Consider the following 19,207-nt stretch of genomic DNA (forward strand, 5'->3'; position numbering starts at 1 on the left):
TTTACAACAATGTTGCCAGGCCTTGGAATTTGCAGGCAAGCGGAAAGGGTTTTGGGTAGGGTTGTTTAGCTTAGAACAGAGCAGGCCAAGGGCGACTTAATTGAAGTACTCAAAATTATGAGGGGTTTGGATCGAGTGGATAAGAAAAGGTCAGTTGCGAAGGGATACAGATTTAATATAATTGGTAGAAGAATTAGAGTGGATATGAAGAAAATCTTTTTCACTGAAGGTGTGTGTGTTTGGGTTTCGATGCTTTGTTTGGTTGAGACAGAAAACCCATTTAAAAGAAGCATGGACCTGCACCAGCAAGGCTATGGACCATGGCTAATCCACCTAACCTGCTCATCTTTTGGACTGTGGAAGGAAAGTGGAGCACCCGGAGGACTTCCACACAGACTCTTGCAGAATGTGCAAACTCCACGCTGTAGCCTGAGGATGAAATCGAATCCAGGTTCCTGGTGCTGTGAGGCAGCCGTTTTAACCACTGTGCCGCCCCCAAAGGGTGGTAGCTGTTTGGAAAACTCTCTCACTCGTGACAATGGTTGCTGGATCAGTTGTTAAGTTTGAATCTGAGTTAGGTAAATATTTTTTAGCGAAGGTAATGAGAGATATGGGCCAAAGACAGGTATATGGAGTTAAACCAGAGGTGGTCATGATCTCATTGAACAGCTGAGGGCCGAATGGCCTCCTTATGTTCCTGTGATTTTATTCAGCTGCCGCAGACATGATGGATAAATGAGGTCTTTCTGTGCTGTAACTTTTCTGCGATTCTATGGAATTAGCAAATTGGGAGGGAAGTGAGTGGGAGAAGCCAGCAGTCGGAACGAGGATGGGGATGACAGGGACTGGGTGTCAATGTGCATCAGGGTCAAGGAGGGAGGTGATGAGTGGGAGGAAGGCCGTGAGCAAAGCAACAGCAAGGGGTCAAGGAGTGAAGTATTGAGCAGAAGAATTGACAAGCAGGAGGGAAGAAGTTCTGATGCTATGAAGAGGGCAGAGGAATTCTGAGTTGCTGGAATTAAATTGAACAAGAGTTCATTACCCAAAATTAGCATTCATGATTTAGGATTGGGAAATGGATAGAAAACAGCAAATAGGAATAAGCAGGACTTTAGAATTGGCAGGCTGTTAAGTGCATGAATCAGTGTAAGTTACTGATGGTGAAATGATCTATCTCTAACTTAGAAGGGTGACACAGGTGAAGTGGACTTGGCAGATGATATTTTTGTGGAAAAGTGTTTTAACTTCCTACTTACATAGATAAAATAGAGAATGTTGGCATTCCGAAGGACCGTTGAGGACATCAAACAATTAGAAAAGCAAATGGGATGTCTGTCTTTATTGCAAAGGCATTGAAATATAATAAATAAGCCTCCGGACAATTGTATAGGTGTTCCTGAGATCATACCTATGATCTTAATGTGAAGCAAAATTTCACTGGAAAGATTCTTGGCAGGAGCAAATTATCTTACGCAGTTGTGAGAAAAATCATCCTTTGCATTGCAAGAATGAGAGGTTATTTAATTGAAGCACAGTAATAGTTTTGGGGGATTTGACCAAGGGAAGATGTTTCCTCTCATGATGGAGTCTAGAATTCCACAGTTTTGGAATAAAAAAGTGACTATTTATGACTATTTGAGGGTATATTTCTTTACCCAAAGAGTTGGAAATCTTTGTTCACAGCAGAAAGCTGAGAGTGTTCAGTCATTGAATATGTTTGTCAGAGATTGACTTTTTTTGGATACTGAGGGAATTAAGAGTTTGGAAGATAGTGTGGGAACGTGGAGTTTAGGAAGATCACCACTAACATACTGCAGAGTGAATAGCCTATTCCTGGTCCTGTTCCTTTATATAACAAATTTGTTAAATTAGTTATTTTTTTGTTCCAGAATTCATTTTTTCCCCAGGTAAATCTTCTTTAGCGCCACAAGCAAGCCTTGTTTCTTAGTTGTGGGCAATTTCCTACTGACTTTAGATCATGTTCCTGACATTGATCAGTGAAGCACCATGATGTCTTGTCATCTTGCAGTTCTGAAGAAGAGTCACTGGACCCGAAACATTACCTCTGCTTTTCTCACACATGTTGCCAGACTGGCTGAGATTTTCCAGCAATTTCTATTTTTAATTCTGTTTTTGTTCACCCTGTTGTGTGGGCATTTTGACTCCCATTCAAAACATCATGGTTTAGATAAAGATGTTGATTTGTAAGATATTCATGTTCACCATTGATTTTACACAAGGAGACTTATTTAAACTGCTGGGATATGTAATTTTCTTTCAGGCTGTGTAGCCGTATGCTCCATAGCAATGTTGTTTTCTGAATGGGTATGAAGGGTAAAATCCCCTGATTTCTCGTGTAGTAAAATACCTCTTTTATTCAGGCTGTAGGTTTACTAGATGAGGTGTTGGCTCCACGCAAAGACTTGCCACCGTTGCTGCTGAAACTCAGTGAACGCCCTCCAGAAAAGCTTGACTATCTTGGAGTATCATATGGCCTCACATCCCAGCTTCTCAAGTAAGTTACAATGCTTGTTCAATGTTTTAAAATATTTTATGACTAATCAATTACTGGTTGTATTTTATTAATAGTGGTGAACGTTTTTTGGGTGGTTATGGAATTGAACTTTCAGAAATAGAAGAATGTTTCCTGTTTGATCTTCGTCTAGGAATTACTAGCTTGATCCAGCATAAGCTGTACTTCTCTTAATAATTGTTCATTGAAATCTTCCCAAATTTTCTTGTGCAGTCATAACCTTGCATACAGAGTCATCCTTGCTAGAGAAAACTGCTTGCTTTCTCTGGACTGTATTCAGTTAGGAGAAAGTGAGGACTGCAGATGCCGGAGTACCGGAGTCGAAAAATGCGGCACCGGAAAAACACAGCAAGCAAGGCAGCATCTGAGGAGCAGGAGAATCGACGTTTCGGGCATAAGCCCTTCTTCATGCCGGAAACGTCGATTCACCTGCTCCTCGGATGCTGCCTTGCTTGCTGTGTTTTTCCGGTGCCGACTCTGGACTATATTCAGTTGAGCATGGGCAAAATCTGGAACCTGCTCTTGGGAATCATTGAGCAAGTATTTGAAGTCCTCTGTTAATTTGATCATATGTGTTATTGCGGAATCGAAGATATGAAAATAGATATAAAATGATTTAAGTTGATAACTGCTGGTAGATGGAGACTGATCTGCTAGAATTTGTAAAACAAAAAAGGAATTCTACTTTGGGAAGAAACTATTCTGTAAGTAATGTTTTTGAAGGGATTAATCTTCATATCACATTGGCTGCACCCACTCTATCGATGCCCCTCTCAATCTGTTGGTGGAGGGGGCTCTTTTTGCACAGTGGTAGCCAGGAGGCCCAGTTTCAAGTCCGACCTGTTGCAGTGTAATAACATCTCTAAACAAGATAATTAGAAAATATCTTTTGAGGGTGGAGGCAAAGAGCTCTCTTCTAGTTTTCAGAGCAAGCTGATCAATGTCCCCTGTGCATATGGCAATCAGCATTGGCACACTGATCATGGCATTGACTTCTGGACGATGCACGAGCCTGTCAGACCTGCCCAGCCACAAAGAAACTTCAAGGAAATGCTGGAGCTGATGAATTTGTACAACTTTCTAAGGTCTTAGGAGTTGTACTTAGGTTTACTGCATGGTAACAATTTGTGTTATTGAAGAAGTGGTTTTCTGTAATACCCTACTCTGGCATATTATCTACCACTAATCATTAGACAGGCCAAAGATAAAGGAGGACTGCTGGTAGTAAGCTACCTCAAACAACTGTTAGCTCGTACCACATATACAGAGGTAACAAATGCCAAAGGGTACGAGGAGAAGTCATCTCGGAAAATATCACAGAAACCCTTGACAGAATTACGTTTTGAGATGTTAGTCTCTTTTCAAACGCCGAAGAAACTGATGTAAATCCTTCCAAAAATTTCTGTTGTTTAGTTGTTTATTCAACTTTCCTGGCATGTTTAACTTAGGGTTCTGGTTAGAGCTTAGAATATTTGTAATTGCAGGTGTTGCGAAATGAAAGGCAGATCCCCTGTTGCCTTGTAATAGTGCTGTGGCTAAAGTATTTACAGTTTGTACAGAAATAGGTCCCATCTGGAAAACTTGGCATTTAGACTGACTATTAAGCTGTTGCTCCAAAGCTGTCTGTTACCAGACCTGAACAGTTAACACAGTAAGTATTCCAACCAACTCTCTTGGGCACACTAATTTTCAGCTTTCAAAATCTGCAAATGCTTTTCAATTATTATTCAAAGGCTGGGTGATGAGAACAAGTTTGTTTTGGAGGCTATCACTTCTTGAGATTTGGTATTTGTTAGACAATACTGCTAATGACCCAGGTCATATTCGTAAAGAACATTGTAAGTATCTCAATAGTATAATTACATTGAAATAATAAAATAAATAGAACTTTGAGTTTGTCCAACATAGGTCTCAGGTCCTCTGAACTAGAGGAACTTAAAGGCTTCCAATTTCTAAATGGTTTCAAATGGATTGACATTTGATTGCTGTTTGTACATTGCAGAGTTTATTCTGCTTAATCACATAAAATTGTCTATTGCTAGTCTCATGCCTCAAGACCATGTGGCCTTTTGAGGAATCCCAGACTTCAGCTTTCCATATGGGTGAAAATGGAATACTGTAGGATAGATAGGCTTCAGATTGGTTGAAGGTCAGGTCGGCGAAATGTCAAGGGCCGAAGGTCCTGTACTGCGCTGTAATGTTCTGTGTTTGAATAACTGAAACCTGGCATTTTGGATGGAGAGGGAAAGTAGAGCTATTCCTATCCCAGAGAATATATCAGAATTAAAGGATTGTTTGGATTGTTGAAATAGTTATCTGTGTCTACCATTCTGCTGTTTGAAATGTGACAGTGACTCAATCTTGTAAATCACGTCTGTAGCGAAAAGCTGAGCATTTAGGCTGTCCGCTGTGGAAGTTTTGTCCACCTGGCTACTGTTGCAAGGTGTCATTGTTACTGATGTGTACTGAAGTAATCTTTTTTTTATCAAATTAAAGTACCAAAATGTCCTCCGGAACGGGTCTGAAGTGGATTTAAACTTTTTCTACCAAAGTGATTTCCCAGCAAACCCATTCTCAAAGCTGCACTTTTGTTTTTTTTTTAAGGTTCTGGAAGAAAGCTGGATATGTTCCAGTATATCTAAGACAGACATCTGTAAGTTACTTAATTTCACAATTTTTAGTATAATCTATGGACTTGAATGCTTTTAGTCTGTACAAAGTAATCAAGGTGGAGAAGAGAATGTTTTAGGTTGTATTTGACTTAATATACAATACATCGAGCGAATTACTGTCTAAGCAAATTGCACAGCACTGTATTGTCCAATTGAAACAGCACCAAAGTAAAAACATGTTGATTTGGTGTATCTCTCGACCAAATTCATTTCATGGTAAATCCCTGATTTCAGGGGTGCTGGCTCCTTGCTGGTTTGGACTAGTGGTAATCTAGTATACTGTGATTGGATGGGACTCTTGTGGGGCAGTGGAAGAGTCCCTGTCTATGAGCTCGAAGACCCAGGTTGAAGTCCCATCTGATCCAAAGAAATGGTATGGGGATTTTGTACTCAATGATGGGTGGGAGAAAGATGTTTTTGAGATTGCCGATCTTTAAAATAAACGACTGCCCTCATGTGGTCACATTAGATTTTGTATGTAGTGAAGATCGTAAAGCAAATCCTCCTCACCACAGTTCACTTTTGGAAGAGGTAGTATTTACCAATTCCGAGAACTATTTCATTGAAAAAGTAACTTCCTATAATCAGCAGCACTGATTAAATCAGAAATTGTACTCGTAATGAATAAAGTTTGTTTTAACCAGGGGAAGCCAAGCATCTGACCAGAATGAAAGTTTTACTAACATTTAAAAACAATGCTAATAGTCTGCAAAAGCAAGTCTTGCAGGTCATACAGTTTTTATGGTAATATGTGTCAGATCTTAATGAACCCTCGTTTCAAATTAAGGTGTACTTCAAGAGATTGAGATGACTGAGTTTGGCAAGTGGGCATCATAGATTTGATATGGTTAATCACCTTCATCAATTAGTTTGTTGATTTGTAATCTGTTAAATGCCAAAATAATTTTAAGTCATATGTACCATTCATTATTAAGAGCTGTACAGCTGACGTACTAAAGATATATATGTTTAAATATGTGTCTAAATCACACACCGACACAATATTATTCATAATACCCGTGTGTGGTTCCATAAATAATCATGTATCTTTGACGTTCCATAGATATTAATTCTCTCCAATAACAATTGCATCAATCGTTAAAGCTTAGTAGAAAAGGAAATTAATACTTGCTGTTCATTCAAGTATCTTCTAAAGTCTCCCAGGAGCAGGAGTCAGGCAAATGTCCATGATGAGGGAATGTGAGGACATATTCAACCTGAGGGGAAGGAGAGAGATAAAAGATTGGGAGATCATAAGTACCAGTGTAAGAGACTGTGGAAGAGTTTGAGAATCTGGGGTTTGGAGTGAGATAGTTTGTGACAGACATGACTTTAAATTATGAATGACATTACTGAAAGAGTTGTTGATACGATGGAAGTGATTATGATGTAACAGAACTTTGAAAATACAGACTGAGAGCAGAAGGTCGTGATGCTTAGGGATGGGGATAACTTTATTGGTTTTTTTCACCCCTCTTTGGATAACCAAAAGGCAAACATGAAGCAAAGCCTTGCCAAAAGAGAAAGTCTAATTATTGATAATGATGTCTTGTCCGGGGAGAAGGAAGAGATTGGAGGTTGACTTAAATTAGGAGGTGGAGATGTAAGCAAGTCCCAAAATATGGGTAATAGTTGTTAGTCAATTGTTCTGGTTTTTTTTTTGACTGGCTATAACCCAACAATAATTACATAAACCCCCAAAGGAAAAATCTCCTCACACATTACAACAGTATCACAATTGGCAGACTGTATTTGCCTCATCTTGCATCAATTATTAGCCAAACAATGTGTATGCTGGGGGGAAGGGGGGAACACTCTGCTGCTTTTCATGCTTTCAGAAGCCATTGGACATTTCAAATCCAGCATTTGAAAGGATTGAAACTGTGAAAAATCTTTTTTAAGATGCGAATGTTGTTGATGAGAGCAATTATTACTCATCTTAGTCGCCCTTAAGGTGGTGGTTAAAACAGAGAAACCTAGAAAATAGGGTGCAGGAGTAGGCCATTTGGCCCTTCGAGCTTATACCACCATTCAATACGATCATGGCTGATCATGTAATCTCAATATCCTATTCCTACCCTCTCCTCATGCCCCTTGATCCTTTTTGCTGCAAGGACTACGTCCAACTCCTTCTTGAATATATTGAATAAATTGGGTCCAACTGCTTCCTGTGGATGAGAATTCCACAGGTCCATAGCTCCGAGTCAAGAATTTCTTCGTCATCTCAGTCCTGAATGGCTTACCGTATATGCTTGGACTGTGACTTGTTCTGGACTTCCCGCATCTAGCCTGTCCAGTCCCGTCCCATCAGGATTTTATGTTTCTATGAGATCCCCCCCTTCATCCTTCCAAGTTCCAGCAAGTACAAGCCCAGTCAATCCAGTCTTTGCTCATATGTCAGTCCTGATCCTGAGAATCAGTCTGGTAAACCTTGGCTAGACTCGATAGCAAGATGAGGAGACCAAAACTGCTACAGTCCATGTGGTAAAAAATAAGCCAGGGTGCTGTTCAGGAACCGTTTCCAGGATTTTGACCAGGGATGTTGAACTGATAATATATTTCCAAGTCAGAATGGTGTGTAGCTTGAAGGGAACTTACAGATGTCCGTGTCCCTATATGTCTGCCTTGCCGAAGTTGGTAGGGTTGCAGGTTTGGAAAATGTTATTGAAGGCAATGTGGCTGCAATATATCTTTCTTGTGGTGCACACAACTGCCACTGTATCTATGGTGAAGGGGAGTGAATGTTGAAGAGGATGGTGTCAATTGAGAGAGCTACTTTGTGCTGAGTGGAATTGAGTTTCTCAAGAATTGTGATGGCTGCAAACACCCAGGCAAAAGGACTCGATTCCGTCACATTCTTTTTTTTGTGCTTTGGAGGTAGTGGACTGGCTTTGGGGAACCAGTGCGTTACATGCCACAGAATTTCCAGTATTTAAATGACTAATCCAGTTCCGTTTCTTTCAATGGACATTGTCAGGATTTTGACAGCATGGGATTTTGTTATAGCAATGATGTTGAGTGTCTGAGAAAATAGATTCTCTGATGTTGGAGTTTGTCTTTGCTTTGAATTTGCTTTACTTGCAACATCAGCACAAGCGTGGGTGTGGTTCCACCCATTCTGGAGGTGTGTAATGACATCTCTAAACAGGAAAATATCTCCAAGTTTTGCTGATTATGAACTTGAGCTGCCTCAGTATTTGAGGAATCATGAATGGTGCTAAATATTGTGCAATTGGTGAAAGTCCCTGCTCTGACTTTATGATACAGGGAACACCCTTGAGATGAAGCAGTTGAAAATTGTTAGGCCTTTAACAGTATTTTGAGAAACTTCTATAGAGATGTCCTGGAGCTGAGATAATTAGTGCCCAACCACCTTTTTTTGTGCTAGGTATCATTCAACTTGTGAAGAATTGTTCCTTGGATTTCTATTCATTTCCATTTTGGGAGCACTCCTCAATGGCTTTCTCAAGCAAACACAGCAAAAAAGACCCTGACCTTGCTGTTGCCTGTCATGTCGACACACCTCCATGTTCCCTGGCCAACAAGGTCTTCGGTTTGTTGCAGTGCTCTAGCGAAGCTCAGCGCAAGCTGGAAGAACCGTGCCTCATTTTCTCTTTGGGGATCCTGCAGCCTTTTGGACTCAATATTGAGTTCATTAACTTTAAGGTTGAAGTCTTCCATGTCTTTGCCCTAACTCCCATAAACCCGGCCTTCTTGTCACATGGTCTACTATTACACACAACCCGTTGTTCACCACGAACAGTCCCCATTAATAGCCATTCACCCTCCTTGCCAGATCGTTACCTATTCTTTTGTCTGTCCAACTGTTCTTCTGTCTCTTTGGGCTCTGTCCCCACCTAGTTAATCTTTACCCCCATTCTCCACCCTATCTTCCTCACATAAACCAACATTTTCTTAGCTCACATCGGTTCTGAGGAAGGGTCACTTGGCCTGAAACATTAACTCTGATTTCTCTTCACAGATGCTTTCAGACCTGCTGAGCTTTTCCAGTCATTTCTATTTTTGTCTCAAATATAGCAAACTTTGTTTTAACCGGCACAATCAATAAAATGGCAAAAGTTATATGCCTCAAATACTGGAAGTTCACTGTATTGTTGCGACCTTCGCAATATTGAGTGGTTATTTGAGGGTATGAGTGACAATGTTCGCTGATGGTAAGTTTTATTTAAGGCAAAGTTGCATTTTTATTTCTGATTTATGCTGTGAATATAGTAAAATAATGATTTGTATACCCCCTGCATTAGGTTTCTGTTAATTAGTGTGTGTTTTTACATTGATTATGTGGACTGCTTGATGAACCAGAATATTTGATCAACCAGTATGTTCCTGATCCCATAAGTGCCGGTTAATAAAACGTTTGCGGTGTTGTCTTGATTTCAACAGCAGTCAGTTTCACCTCAATGTTTTGACCAAGGTTACTATCAATGATAACTCCTAGAATGTTCAGGGGATCAATTCTTCACTGGATGTTTGGAGACTAATTATTTCACCTTCAGGAGATCTCTGTCGGAATTCCTCAGAAAAGGTTACAATGAAGTCTGCAGCTGAATGGTTGTGATTGAAACTGAACTCAGAAGTAATTTGCTCATTAATGCTGTGTTGGGAATACTTGATAGCACTGTTAATGACATATTACATCACTTGATTGCTCAAGAGTAAACTGATGGACAAGTAATCAGCCAAATTGAATTTGCCTTGTTTTGTGTGGACTGGGCATGGACAGATGATTTTCTACATTGTCAGATAGATGTCAAGGTTGTGGTTGTCCTGACCAGCCCAGAGGAATATGTCAATGTGGGGTTGTTACTTGGTTTGACTCTGTCCTGATGCTGCCTGGCTTGCTGTGTTCTTGCGGCCTCCTGCCCGTCTACTTTGGATTCCAGCATCTACAGTTTTTTTTTTGTCTCTGTGTCAGCCCTCTCAGTTTTGCCATAAGTTCCTATGTATTAGGAAAGAAGACTGTGCTAGATTTGTATTTGATTTTTCAGGTGAAGTAATCTATGTTGTGTCTGTTTCAGTGCATTAATTAACTTGGACTAAAGCCTTTGTGTTAACTGCAGAATGAGCTCACTGGTGAACATTCCTGTATCATGTTGAAGAGACTGAATGCAGAGGAGGATGTGGAATCTACAGAGGAAAATTGGCTGTTTGCCTTCTGGTCAGGTATAATCCAGCCCTGTGAAACAAAGCATTCAAAATGAAGACTCTTTCTTTTGCACACCAGTGTTTCCCATTATTTTTATTAGCTATGACCATGTATGGCACAACGCAGCAGGAGGCTATTATCTTAATAGTTCCTCTATTGCGTAATTCTATTTAAATGAATTCTGTTTTCGGCTCCATATTACATTGTCCCTCTCTAATGCTATAATAATTTCTTCAATCAAAACCGCCATTGCCCTCAACTTTTAGTTCTCTATCTTTGCTGAACACCATGTAGCCAACAATACTAAATTTCTGATCTTCTACTCTGAGGCAGTTCTGTTATTGTTCCAGTTGATAGTCCTATTTTGGCAACTGTGACAGGGTTAGGGTTAACCATAGCTCAGTGCCTTTATTAAATATGCCATGTGCAGTTACCTGCATAGACAACAAACTTGAGTTATTTTTTAATGTTGAAATGTTTCTCTCTCCCAGTCTTGTTTCTCATCTCTATTGTTTCCTTGTGCTAGCCCCATCTGCAGTCCTCAAGATTTTCCTGCTCCTCTGATGCTGCCTGACCTGCTGTGTTTTTCCAGCACCACTCTAATCTTAACACTAGGTAACCCTCCTCCTCGGATAACCTATCCATCTAGTCCTGATGCTTCAGGACTTTGAAGTCTCCCTCCTACACTCTTTCTTCAGCCTTGCATGAAATCTCAGTTATTTGGCTATTCCTGTGGTTCCCCAGTAATCCAGAAATTACTCCCCATAGTTATGACCCCAGCTAATGGTAATACTGGATGAGTCTGATCCAGAGAAGACCTGGCTTGTAAAATGATAAGTTTTGCAATTTGTTTTTCATGGAAACTAATCACTGATTGCATTCACAAGAAACTGACAACATCCTTTTTTTAAAAAATGGACTATGAAAGGTTATTACACACAAAATGGAAAAAAAAACAAGGTATTTTACCTTATCCAGAAACTGTTGTCTTACAAAAATCAGAAATAAACTTTCAAACCGTTTACTGTCAACAACAGCCTTACACATACTCAAACTTCAGTGAAAGATCAACCTTTCGTACTTCAATGCTCCTTTTTCAGTTAACAGCTGTATTCTAATGCTATTTGGCAAATATCTGCATTCACTCAATACTAATGTCCTGAGTTAATGTCTCTTCATGAAATCCTTAAACAAACTGCTAACACGGCACTCATTTCTTAATACTGAGTCCTTAAACACAACTTCTAGGGCCTTCTGATTCTGAAGCTTTCTCTTACTGACATTAACGTACTCAAGATTTATTTTCTTCTGCCCTGATTGTCTTGGAGACTGCAAAACAGCACTGCTTCTTTGATAGGCTTATCTCCCTGAATGACCCGCTTCTACCGGAAAGAAATATGCACACTTACTGACCTTCTGAATTCTTCTCACTTTCAAAAAAGAAGTCTCTGTTTCTGTACAATGTGTCATAGGGCACCTTGTTACTGAGCCAGCCCATTTTTTCTTTCTCCCACTCTTAGAATCATACAGTATAGAAGAGGGTCTTCAGCCCATCAAGTCTACACTGTCAAAAAATCTACCATCACCTATACCATCCTACTTTCCCATTGCCTTGAATGTTATGCTCAACCAAGTATTTGTTAAAGATTGTCAGATTTCCCATGTCAATTGCCATCTTAGACAGTGCATTCCAGACTCCCACCACCCCCTCATAGAATTATATAGTTCAAGTCTGTGCTATTTCTGAGTGGGGGAAAAAAAATACAAATTTCCTCAAATCCCCTCTAAATCTCCAGCCTCCTTGATATTGAACTTTCCACCAAGGAGAACAGCAACTTTCTATTTACTCTGTCTGTGCCCCTCAATCTTATACATCTCTGTCAGGGCTCCCTCTTCGTAACGTAAGCTCCAACATAACAGCAATGTTTTTATGATCTATGCCTTAATTGACAAAGCCAATATGCTTTCTTAACTACCCTATTAACCTGGTCTGCCACCTTCAGGGATCCATAGACAGGTACCCCAGTGTCCTTCTGTCCTGCTTGAGCTTCTTATTGTCCTGCCATTCATTGAATACTCTCTGATCTTGTTAGTTCTTCCGAAGTAAATGATCTCACATCTATCAGGGTTAAGTTCTATCTGCCACTGATCTGCTCATCTGACCAATCTGTTTATATCCTATAATCTACTCTCTCCCTTCTCAACCACTTGGCCAATCTCTGTTCTTCTGTCAATTTACTTCTCATCTCTCCAACATTCTCACCTACGTCATTTGTAAATCCCACAAACGGTAAGGGATCCAGCACTATCCCTGTGTTATGCTACTGAACATCAGCTTTCAGTCTCACAGCCTTCTACAACCACTCTTTTTCCCTTACCATTAAGTCAATCTTGGATCCAACTTACTAGTTGACCTGGATCCCATGAGTTTTTATCTTTTTCATCAGTTTCTCATGTGGGATTTTATGAAAGGCTTTGCTGAAATCAATATACAGAGGAACCTCGATTATCCAACATTCGATTATCTGAATTTCGAATTATCCGAACAAGATCACAAGGTCCAAATGCTCAACTTAAACTATGTTACCTGGCATTCGATTAACTGAGCAAAATGCTCCCCGTCCGTGTCCTTTGGAAAATCGAGGTTCCTCTGTAAACTAAATCAACTGCATTATCTTTAATTAAAACTTGTCCACCACCTTGAAAAATTCACCCAAAATTGTTCTACATGTCCTCTGACAAAGCCATGCTGACTATCCTTAATCAAACCTTACCCACCAGCATTTTCTCTTGCTTCCTCTGTGTTCTGCTCATTGCTTTGTTGAGATCCCCTTTGCATTTTCTACACTTCTCTCGGCCTCTGTTGTTTTTCTCCCTTTGTGCCTGTTATATGTCTCTCTTTTCCTTTTTATCTAGTCCTGAATATTCCTAGATAGCCAGGATAATGTGGACTTGTCACTCCTACATTTAACCCTAAAGGGAACATGTTGGTACTGTTCCCAATACCTTTTTTGATCACTGTTCTATAGATTTACTGTCTAACAGCTGTTCCTAGTCTACTTTGGACAAATCCTGTCTTACTTGAATAAAATCTGGGAGGCAACGCACCAATGTTGTGTCACATCTGCAGCTGCAGAAATGATTCTGTTTCCCTAACTAACCTCTGGTACTCTGTATATCTGGCTTCATTGCGCTGCTTTTAAACTATTCCCCTGCACTGCTGCGCAGCAAGTACACACACTCTCTCTAATCTCTGGAGTGCTCTGTCTCTCATCTCACTTCTTCTGCTTTCAAACTATTCCCACTATTCTGCGCTATTTCTCACCAGGTATGCGCTCTCTCACTGATCTCTGATGTTTTGAGCTGATAGTGTCGTTGTGCTGCTGCTTCTAATCTATTCCTACTGCTCTGCTATACTGGTCCTCACCGGGTATGCTCTCTATCCAGTCTGTGGTGTTCTTTGTGTCTCTGCTGTTTTGAAACTATTCCTGCTACTCTCCTGTGCTGCTCCCTCCCATGTTTGCACTCTCTCCAGTGCTTCCTGATAAGGTCTTGATCTGATGTTTGGTTCTATCTTCTTGCCTGTAAATCCTCCCTTTCTAACATCAGCCAATGTATATAGAGCATTTCTGTGATTTCACTCTTGCCTTTTTCAACAAGAAAGGCTGGATAGGTTTGGATTTCTTTCACTGGAGCTTAGGAGGTTGAGAGGTGACCTTATAGAAGATAATAAAATAATGAGGGATATAGATAGAGTTAATGGTAGTTACCTTTTCCCTCGGATGGGAGAAATTTCAGCACTAGGCAGCACATTTTTAAGATGAGAGAAGAAAGGTTTTAAAAAGACATGGGCAAAGTTTTCACAGAGGATGGGTTATGCGAGGAATGAACTTCCTGAGGAAATGCTGGTTGTGGGTACACTTACAACATTTACAAGACTCTATGATGAATATATGAATAGGAAAGGCTAGGAGGGATATGGGCCAGGAGCAGGCAGGTGGGACTAGTTAGTCTGGGATTATGTTCAGCATGGACTGGTTGGACTGAAGGGTCTGTTTCTGTGCTGTATGACTCTCTTACTGTCAAAACTCATGACGGCCTTTGGTCATGAGACCCAGTGGCTGAGGTAGAAGAATTGTACCTCCAGGAATTTCTGAGGCTACTCACTACCAGGCATGCTGCCTCTCCAATCTCTGCTGTTCTCAGTTTCTGGTGACTCTACTGCTCCCCTCCTGTTATACTCTTTACCCAATCTCTGATGTCACTGCTGCGTTCAAACTAATCCTGCTGATCTGCTGTGCTGTTCTCACCAGACTCTCTCTGGTGTTCTTTGATCCGAAGTCGCAGCATTGTTGTGTTTTTAAAAAAAGAACAACAATATTGCAACTGTTCCTGTTGCTCTGCTCCCCACCTGAGATGCACAGTATCTGGTCAATGGTATTCTGTGTCTCTGCTGCTGCTCTGAAACTATTTCTGCAGCACTGTTCCCCACCAGGAAGCGCTCTCTCCAGTCTCTGGTGCTCTGGGTCTGGTCTCACTGCGCTGTTGCTTTACACTCGCTGCTCTGTGCCCCATCTCCGCCTGCTTCCCAGTAAGAAGGCCTGAGCCCTCAGCTGCAGTTCTAAGAAAGTTTTTTTTTCGCAACGCACTCAACTATTCACCTCGGGTTTTTAAAATTAAAACCTTAACTTAAATGCATTTCCAGAGACCTTGTTCCACTCTGTGAATTTTAACTCTCTCAATACAGTAATACAAATCAAACTTAAAGCAGATGTATGGTGCTTTCCACTTTAAAACCCGAGGTTCCAAATAGTAGTAATATTTTAAACCCTTATTCATTTTCAAAGAATAAATCCTATCATAAAGCTTTGATTGCAAACCATCAGCCTATTTCCCCCTGAGTGAGTGGATTCTGCATGGACCATGGTTTTGCACCGCATTCTTCCTGCCACCCAATATTCCCTGCCCCTCCATCACCACCACCCTCCACCACCAAACACGCAAAATGTTCTGCAACCCCTCACTGCCAGTTATTTGTGCGCCAAGGTGGGGATATCTCAAGGGACTGACCTCAGCAATTGTGAAAACGTCTATCTTCCTAACTTTTGAATCCCAGCCAGTATCTGCATTCCTCCACTTCCTTGTGCCATACTTGGAACTGGAACATAGGAACATTTATTGTAAGAGGATCTGAGTACCTAAGTAAAGATGTTTTTACTGCAATTGCCTAAACACTTTGTGAGAACCACACCCGAAGTTTTATGTACAGTTTGGTCCTCTTACCTAAGGAAAGATATACCTGACTTGGAGGGAATTCAACAAAAGTTCACCAGATTAATTTGTGGGGATGGAGAGATTGGTCAATGACCTAACATTGAGGAGACTGGGCTTATATTCTCTAGTGTTTATATGCCTGACAGGTGATTTTATTTAAGCGTATAAAATTCTATCAATTTTAAGTAAAAACATTGTTTAGCATTCTGGTTTTAACATACAAATAAATGTATAAATCTATTTGCAGATTTCCGAAGACGATTCCTGTCTCTCCTATCTTTCCAGTTCAGTAGTTTCCCTCCGTCAGTCGCACAAAATATTTTGCAGAATAAAAACATAAAATATGATTTGAAGCCACGTGAGTGACCAATTTACTTTCTAATGACACAATCTTTGGTTGATATGTTATTTAAGTAATGGTGTGTGCATTTCAAATCACTGCAGTGGCAGATAGACTCAACAAAATCATAAAAACCTGAAGACTTCCTACAAGTATAAGTAAAGGAGGTGTTGATAGTCATTAACAGTTATAAGGGTTAACAAAAAGGCATGAAAAATTCAGAGCCAAATGATATATAATTTTGCACATTAGGAAGGATAGAGAATCATAGTTGAAGCTAACTTCATAAACTTTGTAAACACCCTTGGAGTCGGTGAGGGATAAAATACTGTTGCATGTCACAATTGCTGAGTGTTGACATGGTCAATTTATGAACATAATTTTTTTTCACTTAATGTTAAATGATTCAACAGTTTACTCAGATATTATAAGTATTGACTATTTGCTGGTTCATTTCTTAGAGTAATGTCATGACCAATCACAGTCAGTCTGCCTGGTTTAAAAATGCAAAGAAAACTTTGCTGTGAATTGTCAATCGCCATTGATAAGTATATTTTTCCAAGGCTATGTCTTGAACAGTCAGAGTCCACCTGTGAGCCATTCACCATTTTCCCCTCATGTCATGTAAATGTTGAGTTTGTATTCTTGGAAATGTCTTGATGTGTTCAAGTGAAAAGCTACAACAAAATCTGCCATTTTTGTAGCAATTCTTAGAAACACAGAATATTTATTTCTTGCTAAGTTAGAACTTTAAGTCAGTATATAAATGAATGGAAATAAAATGAGAAAATGAATTAATTTTTAAAAATTTAATGGATCTTTTAGGTTGAGTAAGTGCAGTTTCAAGATGATAACAATAGTTGGGTGACAGGAGGGATGATGCAGTGAATGCCCTTCTCCTAATGCATGTCTTTATTTAAGTCCTTCACAATCACAGATTCTCGGCTAAAATTAGCACAAATGCAACATGAAGACAAAAGTTAGTTACATTATTAAATTGCGGTTATAATTATTTCACAGTTGAGCCCTTTTAACATCTGACTGGTGGCCTTCTTATTATTTCAACAATTAATACAAACATTTCCAAAAATGTTTGTTTTAACAGAAGTTTTTGAAAAATTATTTTGAAGAAAAGATACTAACAGCTTTTACCCACTTACTGTTTTAGCCTCTGTAGCCACAGTTTTTTGGAAAATATTACCTCCCATTGGCACTTTGCACATTCAGATATCACTTACGCCCATCGTCATGGTTGGTATGTGGTGATCAATTGTAGCAAGGTACCCCAGTGATCTCATGGCAAAGCCTGACCAATATTTGTCCATCAAGTAAGCCCAACACAATAACCTAACTGGCGTTTCATTTTACTTGGAGATTGTGAAATGCCAGCGATTTTTGAGAAGATTTGTAGCTCAGGTTGATGGTATGGATGTAAGTTAGCTCGCTGAGCTGGATGGTTTGTTTTCAGACGTTTTGTCACCATAACTAGGTAACATCATTAGTGAGAGTCTGTGGTGAAGCGCTGGTGGTATGTCCCACTTCTCTATTTATGGGGCTTGGTTTCTTAAGGTGGGTGATGTCATTTCTGTTTTTTTTGTAAGGGGAGATAGATGCGATCTAAATCGATGTGTTTATCAATGGAGTTCCAGTTAGAATGCCAGACATCTAGGAATTCTCGTGCATGTTGAAGCCAAGACCTATAAATCCATATTGTGAAATGTTGCCAACATAACAGTGACTACAATCTAATTGGCGTGTTTTCGGATTGTGAAAACCTGTTTATGTTGATGGCAAATCTTAGTTTCTGTGCAATTATTACTATACATGTCTAAACTTCATAATAAGGAGTGTAGCTTCACTTGCATTGACAGCTGCTAATAGTGCCAGATTGAATTTTAAAGACACCTGAAACTGACCTGGTGCATATCAAAAGGGCTTTCAAGAGTACAAAGCATGTGTTTAGGTCACTTTTATTATGGTTCTTGAACAATTGATGTTCTGTGACCAACAAATAAAAATGAACCTTTCATTTGCTTAAGGATCCAGGATACACATATGTATGTTCTGTCAGCATTGTTGATGATTTTGTTTCTCTGCTTTATTCTCTCAGCACTTTGCAAGTCTGAGCTGGAAGCTAAATTTACACCATACGATTTAAAACGATTGGATATGTACTCGAGAAACATGGCCGACTACCACCTGATCATGGATTTGATACCGAGTATTTCTCAACTGTACTTCTTGAATCAACTTGGTGGGATTTCATTAACTGCTGCACAGTCTGTGGGTATTCTAATAGTTTTCAGGCTTTAGATTGTGAACAAGGCATTGACATAAAGATGTCACTTTCTCCACACAATGTTATTAATTCAAAGTTTGGTAGAAGATTTGTAGCTCGGGTGCTCGTTGTTGTGGTTGTGTTTGCCGAGCTGGGAATTTGTGTTGCAAACGTTTCGTCCCCTGTCTGGGTGACATCGTCAGTGCTTGGGAGCCTCCTGTGAAGCGCTTCACAGGAGGCTCCCAAGCACTGATGATGTCACTTAGACAGGGGACGAAACGTTTGCAACACAAATTCCCAGCTCGGCGAACACAACCACCACAATGTTATTAATTTTTTTAAAATGGATGCCCAAAATTGTTTGTGTTTTACATAGCACCTTTGTGCACTCTGGAGCCCCTTTTCTTCCTATGCAAATATAATGTACAACTGTAATAGGAACTTGCATGAAACTGTTGAGAATATAAATTTTTCAGTGGTTGGATTTGAATTGTGCAAGGGCAGATAATCCCAATGCTCCACACTGTCAAAGTACCCCGTTCTATGAGAGAATATTTTCCATAGGTGTTTGAAGACATTTGTTGGATTAGGATCTCTTGAAAACCAATACCTTTTAAGATATTTCAAATTCTCGTGACCAACTGAAAGGATCACATGACAAGATTTCAAATTTTATGATAAGATATTTATATTCAGTAGACAATGTATGCTATAAACTGGAAGAAAAGTTCCTATTTATCTTTCAACACATACGAAAATTCCACACACCCATTGCACTTTTAACTGTCCTTTAAGTGGTCGTTTTATTCTACAAAAAACAGTCCCAAACTATTTTCAAATCCTGATTACTTGCTTTCCTTTTCGAGCCAGAAAATCTCTAATCTCATACCTGACTTTAACTCAGGGTTGTACAAGGGATTCGTTCCCTCCAGTCCAACCCAGG

The 19,207-nt window shown here is 39.8% G+C and overlaps 1 protein-coding gene across 1 annotated transcript in view; it reads left to right on the forward strand.

Annotated features, from left to right (window-relative positions):
• Positions 1-19,207, forward strand: part of nat10 (N-acetyltransferase 10) — a 69,574-nt gene that overhangs the window by 43,298 nt on the left and 7,069 nt on the right. Inside the window, exons 20-24 of the mRNA XM_072592639.1 lie at positions 2,382-2,515; positions 5,138-5,186; positions 10,287-10,389; positions 15,894-16,004; positions 18,097-18,269. Of these exons, the coding sequence (XP_072448740.1) occupies positions 2,382-2,515; positions 5,138-5,186; positions 10,287-10,389; positions 15,894-16,004; positions 18,097-18,269 (570 nt within the window). The remainder of the gene's footprint in view (positions 1-2,381; positions 2,516-5,137; positions 5,187-10,286; positions 10,390-15,893; positions 16,005-18,096; positions 18,270-19,207) is intronic.

This window comes from Chiloscyllium punctatum, chromosome 22 (genome assembly GCF_047496795.1).
Source record: "Chiloscyllium punctatum isolate Juve2018m chromosome 22, sChiPun1.3, whole genome shotgun sequence".
Taxonomy (NCBI): domain Eukaryota; kingdom Metazoa; phylum Chordata; class Chondrichthyes; order Orectolobiformes; family Hemiscylliidae; genus Chiloscyllium; species Chiloscyllium punctatum.